The sequence below is a fragment of the Streptopelia decaocto genome (assembly GCF_964273445.1).
Source record: "Streptopelia decaocto genome assembly, chromosome: 6".
Classification (NCBI taxonomy): Eukaryota; Metazoa; Chordata; class Aves; order Columbiformes; family Columbidae; genus Streptopelia; species Streptopelia decaocto.
In genome coordinates, this window is record NC_138660.1 from 45857323 (window position 1) to 45873386 (window position 16064).

The 16064-nt window shown below is 37.3% G+C and overlaps 1 protein-coding gene across 1 annotated transcript in view; it reads left to right on the top strand.

The window, feature by feature from the left end:
• Positions 1–16064, top strand: part of OLA1 (Obg like ATPase 1) — a 101961-nt gene that overhangs the window by 43356 nt on the left and 42541 nt on the right. The window contains exon 5 of the mRNA XM_082056642.1: positions 4833–5008. Coding sequence (XP_081912768.1) covers positions 4833–5008 — 176 coding nt within the window. The remainder of the gene's footprint in view (positions 1–4832; positions 5009–16064) is intronic.

The following is a 16064-nucleotide window of genomic DNA, read 5'->3' on the forward strand; positions in this document are numbered from 1 at the left end:
TAGTATGTGTGTCCTGGCTGCCATCAAGACCTGCCAAATAGACAGTTCCTGCCTTTCTTCAGGGAAAAACCTGAGTCAGGTTTTGCATCTTCTCCAGCCAGTTGTTGGTTTTCTGGATCTTCTTTGTCTAGTATCACTTGAAAGCCAAGTGGAAGAGAACCAGCTATCACTGCATTACTTCTTTAATGCTGCTTTAAAAATATTTTTTTGCCCTGGTATTATATATGAACATCTTTTAAAAAAGTGTCATTGCCAGGTGGCAGCAATGAAGAGTAGGACCCAGTGCAGAGCTCCTGTGATGCTGGTGGCTGTAGAGAAAAGATCTGACCAGGCTCACCACACTTGGACTGCAGTAGTCCAGATGAAGTGCTCAGCTGAAGATAAAACCTTCCCCAAAACTGAAGAATCCTTTAGGTTTGGGCCCTCAGGCAACAGAAGAGGGACGTGGCAGTGACAGTTTCCAAGCTTCTAATTTCTAGTAGCTTCAGATTAAGTCACTACTTTCAGGGCTGTTAAAGGGTAAAACGAATTCCGCTGCTGTGTTATCCTTTACTATTTTCCCATCTAAATACTTGCCTTATTTAAGTAGCAATATCTGCATGGCACTAAAACATAATGGGAATTTACCACAGCAGATTTGTTTCATTACAGCAAGACGTATGTTTCTAACTCTGTAGCCTTTGTTCTTGTACACCAAAGGAAGTGGCTGGGCTGTGTCTTTCCAGCTAGAGCCCAAAGCCATCGGCATTTCCTGGGAGATTGTTTGAAAAAAGGCTTATAACTAGGATACTTAAAATACCAAAGAAAGAGGTAGACTCCATCCAACTTCCTTGTGAAAGGTTGACTAACTTCTTATAAAAATATACTTCACCTCTGGTGGGACATGCCAGACGCCGGTGAAGCTGTAATCAGTTCTTTAAATAATGAAATGACTGGTTGGGGTTCCTCAGCTGACCTCCTGTATTGCTGTATGCTTAGCTTGGTTGTTGACAAACAGATGCTTCTTTGGGGAGTTTCTTGAGTAAATGTATTTTATGTATATATTTTTTTTCTTCCACATTTGGTAAACTGATTAATTTTTTTCTCGTATAGTAGTATGTTACAGTTTCTGGTAGTAGAGGGGTGAGTTTTGGAGGACAGACAGTAAAACTTCAGGAAGTAGGCAAAAGGAAGGTGCTGTGGTTTGGGATAATGTTTGAGAAATGCTGAGTCTCTCTGTTTTAAAAGCAAATGCAGTTGATGAAGACATGGGAAGAACAACAGATATTTCATTATATTCATTGGAGAAGGTAATTGTCCACAAGTCACACTGTCTTGAGAATGCAGTAGTATGGCTAGTTTTGAAGAAATTAATATTATTATGTTCTTTTTCCTGGTTGTAGTAAGCATTCAAATAAAGTGGCATAGTTTGATCAGTTTATTGCTTGATGAAATTCCAGAATATCATGTCTTGCTTGCTATGTCCGCGTTAAGCTCTGCAGACCAGAACTGAATTCCCTACAATGCCCGCTGTGATTTGTGCTGGACTGTTGTTACAAAGCGGGTGTGAGGCTGGCAGAACAGATTGCCCCAAATACATCCCAGGCAGATATTGAGACCAAGTTATAATTAAAGCTCTTCCATCATAGCAGTTTCTCTCTCCCTTTTCCTGTCCTTGTTCCTCCTGTATCCCAGTGTCTCACTTCTGGCTGGACTGTCAGTCAGAGGCTGATCTGGTTTGGGTTGATGACTGAAGTTGGCATTGACAAACCCTGACCAAGAGATTCACAAATAAAACTGAATTCCCGTTGCTTATCAAGAAGGGTCTTTCAGTTTATTCCAAAATCTGGCCATTAATGCCAGTTTGGCATTTTGAGTATACAAAATCTTGTATCTACCACTTCCTTATGGACTGTATCTGTCACAGTGGGAAGAGATTCAAATTTCTCTCCTAAGCGTTCCTGATAACTTTGGGGAAAAAAAAAAAAAAGAGCCACAATGAATGTAATTGATTTCTTGTCTATTTAGAAGGGGATTGTGTGACCTTTGTCAGCACACCTGTTGATAGGTTTTCGCCTTCCCAGGTTAGGAAAATGTACTTTTCTTCTAAATGTAGAATTGAAAATTTAAGCTCAAAATCCAGCATTTTAATGGAATATGTCACTAGTGTTCATTTCCTCCATCAGAATAATCAAGCAACCCAGTGAAGAAGAGAGAAGGCTTAATTTGTTGCCTTGAGTGGGAAATCATCAGCTTAGTAGAGGGGCTCCTTATGGGATGAAGCAGCTGCCTGTTGCCAGACATGGGTCTCTTGTCATCAATGTTGCCTGACATGGGCAGGAGGCTGCCGGACAGGATGACCAGGATGGAGGAAAACTCTGGCAGAACATTGAAGTGTCCCTGGATGAAAGCATTTTGTAGACTGAGAAGGGGGAGCAAAGGTTAAATATATAGATTCAGTTTTTATAGGGGTGGAATTGCACTGAATTAATTAGTTTTGGTTGAACAAAGAACTCTTTTTTTTTTTTTTTTTTTAAATTTTTCTGGGGGGAAAAGGAATGGGAAGATGTGAAGAAAATGAAGAAAATTGCTAACGTATTTTGCTGTTCAAAAAAATGGAAAACTATACCTGATATATAAGCTGTGTTTTGTTACTACGGACTAATTAACCTTCCACTTGCTTTTTGAGGAAAAAAAAATAAATTCTTCCTTAATACAAAAACAAGCTGTGCATTTCACTTTTTATCTTGTAACTTCAAGAACTTTGTAGTCATGGAGCTTTTCTCCTGGCTTAACAGTGTGGGAAGTTTTGTTGTTTTTTAAATCTGTGGACACCAAAAGCAGAAGGAAGGTGTAAATAGCTTGAGATTGTTTTATTTAGATGGTAATGGACACTTTTTTCTTAATACAAGGAAGAAAGATAAACTTCTTATGTGTTTAGCTGCATAAATATTGCTCATCTGTTGAGAGGGCTGGGCAGGTAGACTTTTCTTTGACTGGTATGGTGACATCTTACCTCCTACTTTTTCCCATTCCTTTTCAGTATTTTCCCTGTAAATCAGAACAGAGCTGTTGAATTATGTTTTCTATTATTCAGACAGTCCATGTCCCATTGAGTTGGGTGAGCAGATACAGGTTGATGGGAGGCAAAGGCCACTATCTCTTCCTTCATCCACTGACATTGCTGTGGGTTAGTGGAGTGCGATTCCGTCTGGCAGAGCAGCCGGTTCTCCCGGCATGGCCAGAGCTTGATCTGTTGCTGAGGTGATTTTCCTTGTGCCAAGAGATCTCACTGATCTTTGGAGAAAGACAGTTGATGGGAGAGGAGGGAGCTTCTGGTAACCACTGTACTGAAGACTTTTCCTAAGTTTATGTGAAAATGATTTTGACATTTGACTGTCAACAACACTTTAAATCTATGTACCCTGTGTTTTGATGTAAAATCCTTACTGCTAAAACCACGGCTTTCAGTAAGTTAAAAGACAAGGTGAAGTTTAAGATGTGCATGACAAGAACCCCAGCTTTCTATCAGTTAAGCAATTGTTTGTAGTTTACCCTGTTTCCTGTCTTATATTTAGTACAAGACATGCCTTGTTTTTTGTTTTTTGTTTTTTTTTTCCTGTGTTAAAACAAAACAAAAACACAAAACAAAAGCCAGTTGATTTTAATTCGGTAATATGAAAATAAAATTATTTTTGTGGTTCATTTCTTAGGCATATCCTTAATGTTAAATTATAAGCATGCAAATACTCTGAAAATTGATCCAGGAAAAAGTAATAAACTTGTTAATAACTTGTTAATATTTTTATTTTAAAAATAAGTATTAGGGGGGGGGGGGCTGGTTGTGTGTTGTGGGGTTTTTTTTTTTGTGATGCTGGTATCTGATAATTTAAATCCTAGTTGAATTATGTTGCCAGATTGTCTTCAGAAGGGCATGAAGTCAGCACACATGCTTCAGTAATATCTGGTTGTTTTACCCTTATGTTTCCAGTTGGCAATTTGAAATTATGGCTTCAACTGCACTTTAAATATGTGATAATAGCATGTGTTTCTAATAAGGGCCAGCACCATTTTGTTCGGATAGTGTGAATGGTTGTCACTCATAGATGACAAATGCACCTTCATCTGCTTCTTTGATGGCCCCCTAAAAACCATACCCTCAAATCAGGCCGATGAAATTAGCTGCTGTGTAAATTGTGTGTCTGAGTGGTTCATTATCTAATCACCGTCAGAACCACAGTGATAAAGTAGATTGAAACAGGGACGAGGTCTGCCAGATGATTTCAGGCCTTTTTTTCTAAGCCCCGTTTCCCTTGGAAACACTAAGAGTTGTTCAGAACTTCAGAATTCTTTGTCTAGAACTTGTTTTATTCTTAATGCATAAAATTGGTCAGCCAGCGAGGGCTGCCAGGGTGATTCGTAAGGTTTTCTTTCCATGAGTCTTTTAGTTGTTACTGCATGTATTAAAATGTTCTACAATGCTCAATTTAGCTACTGTTTGCTACTGCTAGGTTAGATACTGTTAAATACAGTGGTACCTATTTTCAGACAAGTGCTATAGCCTGCTCCTGTTTAGAAGAAACTCTTGAAGATGTGTTAAGTGCTCTTCTGAAATGTCCAAGTGCTGCTCTTTGTGTGAATCTGTATAAAGCTTTGGATTCCGAGTTGATATGTAAATTAACAGACTAAACAAGTATGATATAAAATACTGCGGGTGACACTTGTATACAGGCAGTATGGCAGACCTACTGACGTTTTCATCTCAAATGCTTGTGACTCTTAATAGTATGTTGCAAATATATATTTCTTGTCTTTATAGCTTAATATGTAATTTAAGTGTTATTTTGTTCTAGGAGCATTCGAAGACGATGATATCACTCATGTTGAAGGAAGTGTAGATCCTGTTCGTGACATTGAAATAATACATGAGGAACTTAGACTTAAAGATGAGGAGCTGATCATGCAGAGTATAGAGAAGCTTGAAAAAGTAGCTGTAAGAGGAGGAGACAAGAAATTAAAACCTGAATATGTAAGTATAAGTGTATGACCTATAAAAGTAGGTTGTTAAGTACTCTCTGTATTGGATTGAAATTTTTGTTATTGATCTGCCACATGTATAATCTGAAACACTACTGCTATTTTTGTGTATTTTAAAGTAATTATTATTCTGAGTTGAAAAATATATTAGAATGGATTATTTGCCGTGTTGACAGTGTAAGATTTCACTGATAAAGCTAATTGTAATTTTTTAAATTTAAATTTTATTTTCTTGCTGACACAGAATTGCCAATGCTTCATCAGACTTCCATCAGTGTGTACCTGTAATTCAAAGTCTGGCAGTCGCTTCTCAATTATTCTTGCTGCTAAATTCTAGTGTGATGTTGATACTAGTATTCCTGTAGCCACCAAGTGAATATATTTTCTTGGTGTGGTTGCACTTTGTATCTTTTAATGCATGTTAAATAAAGACTGCTTAAATGAGCTCAGTTGTCACAGGGTAGCAGTGATGTTTCTTTGTAAGTTAGAAACGTATAATAATTATCAACTTTAAAGTGTATTTTTGTAAATGATTATTTTACTGCCTGTCACAGAGGGACGCCAAAGTCAGTTTTAGGGAGGCAAAACAGACTTTATTTTGGCCAGAAGAGTCCGGCAAAACAACCGACTAAAAACAGGGCTTATACAATTAATTAGCACTCTGATAACATAAGATACAGGTTCGGATATCAGTTGAGGAAATTATTGGGCTGCAGCAAATGAGAATGATGATCCACAATGTGCATGCACGTGCTCACGAGAAACAAAGTCAGAGCTCTCTGACTTCAGGTTACTACACTCGCCTGAATTAGGCAAGGAATTACACTCACTTGAGCAGCAAGGACTTACACTTGCTTATTCAGCAAGGAATACATTTGCCTCTCTGGCAAGGAATTATTCAAGGATATATCTAGTAAAGTTATCACTCACCCAAATGAGGAGGTGAGTGTCCAGTCCCAGGAAGTTACCTTAGATGTTGTTCTCGTCTAAGGGGAGGGCTCTTTGGTGTCAGCAGACCTGCGGCTCCAAGAAGACCACACAAAGGGGATCCTCAGTGGGCACCCCGTTTTATAGTCTGATCAGATCTGGCTGTGGGCATTCCAGAAGCTTCTCGGCTTCTCTGCACCCCCCTACTCTGGCTGTGGGCGCCCCAGAAGCTTCTTGGCTTCTCTGCACCCCCCTTCCTGTCCTAACGACCCTGGCTAACTGACTTGGGGGTCTCACAAAAGAAGCCATTAACTGCCCCATTGAAGGAGAGGGGGATGTGGGTGCAACTGCCACATCAGTTCTCAGGGGAAGGGCGGAAGTGCAACTGCCACACTACCAGTTGACTTTTGAGTCTGCTATACTTTGCCAGTAGTCTAGTTATTAATTTTTCTTTATTTCATTAATCTTCTGTAAATATTTCAGGTGATATATAAAGCATATTCTCTAATTATTACAGCAGTGTATTGGTGTGGAAGCAGACTATTTATGCTTAACAGTTAAGTAGTAAAAAATACTGTTTTCTTCCATCGCTTTTTAGATAGCAAGTAATAAGAAAAACATTGTCACATCAGTGCTGGTGTTTTAGTTTATCAGCATTGAAGTGTAATGAAATTTGTTGGCCCTACCTAGCGTTTGGAAGCTGAGCTGAAACTGAGCATCTCTCTCCAAAATGTTAATCTTTCTGATGCAGAGTTAAAAAGCACTTCTTTGGTAGCTTCTGTTGGTGAAGAACTAGTCTTCATATGGATTTAAAAGTCTTTTATTCCTTGATTGGTCTAAGCCAGAAAAAACAGCTACTGTTGATGATTTAGGCTTTCACGTAAGTCCAAAGAGAGAGAAGCAGGTATGCTTCATTTAAGGTCTTACCTGACATGTATCAACCCAGCCTCAAGTACATGTGGGCAGTGATTTTTATCTTTTACAGAAGGTTGCACGTGCTTGGAGGAACGGTGCAGCCTGTGCCTGCAGCTTCAAATAGCGTCCATACAGTCTTTCACCTTTTAATTAATCTTAAAGAAATGGGCAAGCAAAAATCCTGTCTGTAGAAAATTCAAAGTTCGGCCTACGGCTAAACTTTGCCTTGGTATGAGATGATGAAAATGCAGAGTACTGTGATGCTGTTCTGCACCAATCTCGAGCTCTTCTCACTTTTTGTGTGGCCGTCTTTGGAAGCAGCTTTGCTTGGCTCCTCCTGATGGAGATGCTCTTGACCAGTACACCAGAGTGTACCTCTCTGGATTTCTTCGACGTTTCATATCATACTGTATGTTCGTTCTGTGCTAAGGAAGAAATCAGCACTTTTTTGTGATTGCAAAGAGACATAACTGAAGTGTGTTTTGAATAAAATTCTGATAGTCATCATTTAAGTGTAATGGGTGGTAGGTACAGTTACTGTTGTATGACAGAGCTGCTATTACTCATTTCTTAACTACAGGAAGTTGGTATGTGTTTGAAAACAGAAAATGTCAGATTATTCTCAAATCGAGGGAGACAGTAAATAAAAACCTCAAATATAGAAATGCAACTTAAATTCATTAAAGAAAACTTTAAAATCTGCAGTATTGATCTGTCTTTACCCAACTTCAGTTTCTCATACTTCTCTTTGCCTCTTCCTTCAGTCTTTTAATTATTACTTCATTTGTAGCTCACCTGTCAAAATTACTTTGTCATCTTGTTGTTGCAACTTAGGCTTCTCATCATTCGTTGGGTTTTTTCACCCTTTCTTTATGAACACATGCACAGAAAACACCAGGTTCTTGAAGTTGCGTTGCTCCGCTGGTTCTGTTCTCAGTAACAGCTGTTACGCTTGACCAGTCTCAGCTGAGTTTGTCAACAACAATAGGGGTTTCAAAGGTATTAAATTCCTTTGTTTCATGGAAAAGGGTGGCTGAACAGAGTGGAGGGGCACAAATTAATGCTCCCCTTGAGACAAAGGCTGCATGTAGGAACTACAGTCGCTAGGAAATCTCTTCAGGGAGATGCTGTGGGGCATCACATCTGTGATTCCTGCTGATCTTGGACCTTCTTGTTTTCTTTTGTGACTTGTATGCTTCAATTGTAAGGTAGACAGTAGACCTTAGCAAAACGGACTTTTTTAATGGAAAAGGCCTATGGAAGCTCTGCCTGGTTACTTTTCTTTTCCTGGTAAATCTACCCTAGTTACACAGCTTCTACAGATAGATTTGTGTGGTTGTATGATTGTAACAGCAATAACAGTGGTTTTTCCAGCCACCATGGGTTTATTTAGATGTCCAGCCACTGGGTTGTGAGGCGCTCCTGTACAGTTTGCTTTAACATTTAACATTTTGTGTTGCAGAGAAGGCCTATGGTTGCATTTATATAGCATACTGTGTGATTAGCTATCTGGCAAAACTTATGGGTCTAGGAGAGAAACCATATGGGATTTGTAAAAAAAAAAACAAAAACAAACCAAACAACCACAAACACCACAAACATTATGCCTCCCTAACACAGTAGCCAAATGTTGGGAGTGTATTTTGGCTGCTTGATTCTGCACTTCCCAAATCTGCAGCATTTTGCAGTGAGCTTGTTGGGCATGGAGTTCCCCATCCAGCACAATTTGTAGTAAATTCATTAAGAGACAGTACAGACTGGAATTTATACTTTTTTTCCAAACAGGTTGTCCTCAAAAAGGGGGGTGGGAAGGGATTGTCTGGTAGAGAACTTCTCAGGATATGCTTTTAAAAGTTATTTACCAGTATAATACATGGCCATTGCTAATACTGTGTTCTTGCCATAGCAGAGGTGCGCAAGAAGTGGCACTTTTTCCCGAGTGTTCTCCGTCATTTTCTCTTTCAGGAAAACTAGGAGTTTACAAGGGGAAAAACGTGATATTTGTAGCTTGTTTTTGTTTTGTTGTTTTGTTTTTAAGGCACAATGTTAACATTTTAGTCTTTGTCTTTCATTGTTTTCCTTTTCCCATCATTTTGGGAGTAATTTAAGGTAAAGACACTTGAGAGTTTCTTAAGAGTTTTAACTGGTCGAGAGTTGTGAAAGATCTGTGGATCATTCAGATGAAGATATTGCGAGCTTTCTTACCTGTATCGCTTTCAGACCTCTCACTGACTCGCTTTCCCCTGCTGAACAAAAACATCTAGCCCTTAAATTGCATTTTTCATTTCTTTCCACTTTTTGGAGAGCACTTTGAGATCTATTGAGGAAGAATGCTGTATAAAGTTAGGGAAAGAAGAAGATGAGGAAAGAAAAGAAATAATACTGATCTTGGTCAAGTACATTTTTCCTTTGGTAGTTTGCTGAATATAACAAATAACATTAATATGAAAGCTAAAGAAAAGTTACTGATTACAGACAGGCTATAATCTCTGTGTGACCTGTGTAAACTTCTTATTATTGGTATCAAAGGGGATTTCACTGTGTGTTTCATGGAACCTAGTTGAAAGTAGAAGTCGTTCTTACTTCATAAATATGAATTGTCGGCTTTAGTGGATTTTCTTTATCAGAAGCCTCCACAACTGTAACTTCATAGTCTGAAAGCCCCAAAAGGTTTAGGAGAAGAAAAAAAAGAAAATTGTCAGTTTGTATCAGTCATTAGTTCTTAAATCTAAGATTTGTATTTGCCCACCGTTTTGTACCTGTGTTCTAACTTGTTAATTATAATTTTTCCTTCCTGTAAGCCCACATTGCATATAGTTGGTAAGTTCACCTTTGTGCAGTGACCTGACTTGGCAGTTGAGTGCAGTGTTAACGGTTCGTGCTGTCTTTCAGAGAATTGATTTTTCAATCCCCTGTCACCAGAAATAAAATAGTCAACTGCTGTTAAGGAGCCATCAATGAAATAATTTTCAAGTTCTACTTAAAAATCAATGACACAATATGGTTCAAGACCAGTAACATGTAATGTTGACGTAGGCTTGGAATAGCTTCCTTTACACTTTTGTCTGTTTTGCAAATGTTCTCACTGCTGCCTTAGAAATGACCATCTGCTTTTACTAAGAGTACTATTCTTTCAGACTCAGTGTACCTTTAAATATTATTTTGGCTATAACCTTCTAAATATATATTATAGAACAAAAATACTCCTGTTATTTGCATGTATTAAAACAGTGCAGATATAATTTCAGAAAGTAATCAGAGTAATTTTGATTTATACTATAAATTTGTCTGGTGCTGTTATCTGCCGAGACATGGATAAGTAACGCTTTCTTATCAGTTCTTATTAGTTTCTTATTAGTTTATTATTCCTCTGTCATTTTGGGTAGCAGGAGATTTCAAAGTAAAATTAAAATATGTACAAATATATCAGAATACACACATTTTAAAACTTGTTTTAAAAATATATATATTTTTTTTAATTTATGGGATTTTCAGTCCTGGAGACAGAAGTCTTCAGGTTTATACAATATAATATAGTTAAGTGAACATTATTGGAAGATTCTCTTCCATTACCCTTCTTATGTGATTCAATTATAGACCTCAGAGGTTGACCCTCTGCAGTAGATTCCTTCAGTCCTTAGTGCACTGAATCTTGAATTCCACCACAGAATAATTCTGAATGGTAATGGCCTTGCAATTTATATATTTGACCACAAGAATGTATTGATGTTGGAGTTAAGACGGCAAAATCTTTAGGTCAGTATCAGTGTCCACAGTGTTTGAGCTTCCAACTTTCAGTTGAAAGATGACTTTTACAATAGGTCAGGATTGATGTTTACTCCATTTGAACTTCCAGTTTTCAGCTGAAAGGGGTCCTTTTACAAGTCCTGCAAGGTATCTAAATTCCATTGTTAAAGTCTGTGTCAATTTTTTTAACTGATTAGTTTTTCAAATCAAGCACATTTTGTAAGAGCAAAAGTAATTGCAGTTCTGAAAAAAAGTTAGAGACTCCTTTTTAATGTAATGGTACCAGGACCATCTAGTGCATATTTAACTTACAAGAAAGGCGTCAAGCTTTGTTTTTTTACTGTGATGAGCGATGAACTAATAATTCATACAATGACTACAGGCATAGAGTGTAAGTATCTGTTGGCATATATGTACTGCAAGGAGTAAAGCAAAATCTTCCTAATGATGTTTTTAGTAGCTTTAATCCCTTCCTTCCTCCTCCCTTCCACTTTAACATCTTGGTCCTGTCCTCATAATAGTGTCAGTTTGAAGGATTTTTTTTTATTCATTTAAAATTACTGATACCGTATGCAAGATAGTTCACAAACAGCAGAGAGCTGGTAGATTCAGTTCTTCTCATTATCAATATATACTAGGTGAAAACAGGGTGAAAATCTTTCCTTCCTGTAATGTTCTGATGAATGGGATGGCGCCAAACGGAATTCACTGACCTCGTGCTGCAAGCGCTTGTCAGAGTTCTCACGGATGGATGAACTCTTATTTCCTCTGACTGATGATGTCAGTTGGGAATTTTCACCTTTCTTTCATTCCAAGTTGAAGATAAATACAGCGATGAATTGTATTTTTTCTTTTTTGCCAGTTTCCTTGATCTCCTTCTGTAAGGAGAGTTTGAGAGGCCAGTTTGTTCCACTGGAGATGGAAAGAAAGGAGCAGTGTATGCATACAATGTTGACATACTTTCTGCTGATGGCTGTTTCAATTAGTAACTTAAATGTTAAATCATAGGGAATCGAGAAAATATTTATATTCTTAATGCATATAATTATGCTTAAAATCTTTAGTGGACCATTTACTGTGCTTAATGTGGTATTTAGAGAAAATTAAAGTTCATTCTAGAGTACATTTTGAATGTAACAGGAAAATATTCATGGCAGATGTTTGTGAATTAATCGGTAGTAAAGCCTGACTTAAAAGTACATAATGTGTAAATACACGTTTGGATTTCTTTTGGTGTTATCAGTAGACAAAGAGAAGTCAGTGCTTAAATACTTTCTGTCAAGGCTGATCTTTCCCGTGTAGATTTGAACAGTGGCTTAAAGTAATTACTATTGTAAATAATGTGTGTCTGGGCATGTCTAGATCCAAGCCATGATGTAATTTTAAAATATTGTATACATATGCCAAAATAACTCCATATATGAATAATCGTATTCTGAGAAAGACCTTTTTCAGTTGGCTTAATTCTCACCTAGAGCAAATGCATTCACATGTGGCTTTATTTGGAAATAAGTGGTTGAAGACTAGTGCAGTAAAAAAAAATTAGTGGAACTCTATGGAAGATGTTTCATACTTTTCAGTGCAATTTCCCTGTTCTGAATTTCTGAAGTACTAGAAATAATCGCTTACATATAAACTGCTTTCCATATTCTTGTCTGTTTGGTGTTTTTTTTTTTTTTTTTTTTTTGTGGGTTTGTTTTTTTTTTTGTGTGTGTGTGTTTTTTTTGGTTTTGTTTTTGTGTTGTTTTTTTTTTTCTTTGAGAAATTACAAGTAACTATATAATTTTATGTATAATGTCTTAGAACCCACAAGGATGACTGACACAGGAGAATTTGGGGATTATTGACATGAATTACATTGCCTTGAATGCTTGTAGGATGTTTTGGGTAAAAGGACTTGTTGTGGTTCATAAACATTTTGTTGGCATCTAGCACTGAGCAAATCTTAAATCACATAGAGCTCGTACTGGCTCTGTTAGAAGGTGTTGAATAGAAGAAAGGATAATACACTTGTCCTAAATCCATTACTTCCCCCATTGTATTTTTATTAAAGTCAGTGAGCAAGGGAACTATAAGAGATTAGACATTGTTTTGTAGTACAGAGGAGCTCATTGTTACTCCAGTTGATGCGGTACCTGACTTGTTCTCTTTCTTGCACCCAGCTGCTACAGCTTATTTAAGCACTTAATTCAAAAACAAGATCTAGCCTTTTTTTTTTTTTTAACTGCAAAATTTGTTTTAATTGTCCCTTAAAAATACCACTGTTTCTAAACATTGTTTTTACAATAAATTATTACTTTGTAATTTCAGCCTCACTCTTTTAAAACACCAGAAAAAAACCTCCAGGAAAAGTAGAGAACTGTGCTATGCTAAATACAACTGAATAAGATTTCCAAGGAAAGACATGAAAGGAAGGACTGTGGGCACAGTGCATACTGAACACCTTGTGTTAACAAGGAGATTGGTGTGTGCCCGATAAACTGGTTTGGGGGCAGCACAGTTTAACTAGTTATGAATATTCTTTACCTCAAGTAGCATAGTTCTCTATCTGTATCTGAAAAACCACCATAGCTATTTTGAAGGCCAGATAGAATACTAATTATTATCTAGTTTGATATCTTGCATATCCCAGATGAATTCTCACAATTATGGTTAAAATAGGGGAAAAATCAACCTTTATTTAAATGTTTTCTAGCTAGAGAAAAATTACTGTAACTTCCATAAACTGTGGCAGTGATTAATTATTTTTACTCTTTAGAAATAAGACACAGCTTTAGTCTGTATTTGTCAAGCTTCAACTTTCAGCCATTTCATTTCTGTATGCTAGTGGGAAAAAGCCTGTACTATGTGAGTTTTTTGTTAATTATATATATATATATGAAATGCAATACGAATAAAAGCGTAAGATTCAAGCACACTGTGAGTCTTCATGTATATGCACTTTTTCAAAGCTTCTTTTTCTCCAGGTTTTCAGTATTTCAACAGAGATAAGTGTAGAATTATTCACATTGGACATTAGCCTATTTAAATACTCAAAGATTGTGTTAGTCTTTCAGTTACAGTACAGTTCATTTGCTTGTGACCCTCAGTCTTCTCAGTCACTCTGTCTAAGGCTTAGTCCTCTGCCTGGTAAATGCTGTATCCACCCTCCCCTGTCCCCCCACCCAGCAAGTGTATGAGCTTGAATTTATTGTACTGAAAACCACTGTTTGCTTTCACTAAATCTGTCCAGCAGTTCTGGTCACTACCCGTGATTTGTGTTTTTAGTAATTTACTGTTCACAGAATCTGTGTCATTACTGTGGTCTTGTATAGGCTGCTGATGAAAGACAATAACTAGTGAAATGCAAATAATTTGTTTGGTGTGCCACCAGAAACACAGTGATTGGATTTTCTATTTACAGTTAAATTCTGAGACCTACTGGTTAGGTGGTGTTGACTCAGTTTAGTGTATGCAGTGTTTTTTGAATTAAATACCTTACATCACTGAGGCAGATTCCTTAGGGAAGTCTGCAAATATTAATTATACACTACTACCTTCATTATTGATATACTATGCCGTTGGACTCCTGTATGAAATTAGAGGAACTAAGAGCTGCAGGTAACGTTTCAGGTACTCCTTATAGCTTTTCTGAGGAGCAGAGCAGTGAAAATGATAGAATTTTTGACAACTGAAACATTTTAATAAATGTATTTAACCGCTGTTGAAGTATTTGAAGGGAGCTGGTCAGTTATTATGTCTTGGAAGTTTTGAAGGGAATGAATAAGGTGCTGAGAAACACTCCATACTTCCCAGAAACATCTTTGGGGAAAGACACCTACTGTACTCACAGTTACTCTCTGTAGTAGCAGAGACTTTTGCACTGCCTGCAGGATCATGGGGAATTCACTGGCACTTTGAAGTGTGAAGTGATAATCCTCACAACTGCTTACTTCTTTATTAAATTTGCGGAAGTTAATTACATGCCCTGCTAATTTACAACAAAAACCTCACAATTCTCTGATGCCAAGTAGGCAAGTGAGTTTTCCAAGGTTCAGTTTAGTCCCTCATGCTGTAAGAAGAATTTGGCATTGGCACACATTATTACTATCATCCATCCAGAGAGTTTATTAATGTATGCACATTTTTCTACACAGTAGTGTCTCATGAGCATGTCTCGATAAATCTTCTAAATGCAATTAAAATGTATTTCTTTATAGTATTTTTTACTGCTGGGACTTATTGTTAAGGTCCTGCCTAGCATTTGTGGGTTGACTACTTGCGACCTTTGAAAATTAGAGCAGGACATAAATTAAAATCACTGAATTGCATATGGCTAAATATACTAAGTATTCACATGTGCTAATTATATTGCCAAGGATATAGTCAGAAATTAACTGATACTTAGAACAGTGGTATTTTATATTCATGAAGTTTGCTGTGTTTCATATGCCTTGACCACTGTAAGTAAATTGGATTTTGGAGAGGGTTTTAGTGGCTTTTTGAATGGTGCTTGCTGCAACATTTCTAGCTGAAAAACAGAACAAGAATGTGCCTCTCGTCAACCAAGGAGAAGTGGATCATTCTGCTGGTGACAGATTGACCTCAAAGTGTGCAACCGGGGAGGCCAGTTCTAATGAAACAAAGTGGATCATTGCTCTGTATTCTGTTATTAAGCATCTCGGAGTTAACTAGAGTAATGATTAAATGTGCTTAAATGACTGTTACAATGATAGTGAAGATAAAAAGGTCAGTTCATACTCTTTCACCAGGCCTAAACAGAAGCAATTAATAAAACTAAAAATTGTACTACATGAGATGTTACCTGAAAATGTGCTTTTTGTGTGTTTGTTTAGTGTATCGGGGCAGCTGAGTGAAAAAGAACTGTGTGGAAGTGGTTGCCTTTCTTCATAATGTCATTAGTATTTAATGTTTTCTTGTTAAGGCATCATATTAAAACTTATTTAAATGGGATGCCACCGTTGATGCAGGGGAATCTGAGTTCATCTGTCCCTTTATTTTTTGTTTGTTTCTGGATTGTCTGCCTTATATTTTGTGTGTTGTGACTGCCCAGATCATCAGAGTAAATTTGGCTATGACTGAATAATTATTTCCATTTTTTTTTTTATGCCTTACTGTCTCACCAGTTTCAGACATAAATGCTGTTTTTGCTTACAAGTTTCCATCCTTTATCTAAAGAAAGTTTTCCGGTACTTTGCCACCTTCTCTGTAAAACCAAAATAAAACTGCAAGTATAGATCTGTGGGTTCTCCTCAGCATATTGAGCTGTTGGTCAGCCCTACCCTGTGGGAGTTAGCCATGGAGTTCCTCCTTTAGAACAACAGTTCCAAACAGCATCAAGTCAAGTACCTAAGAGAGAACTCTGAAAAATGAGGTCTGTGCCAAAATGGGTTGAAATGTGTCACTGTAGGTAGCAGGTGAATGTGGAAGAGAAGTTCTGTTCAGCAACTATATGCTTA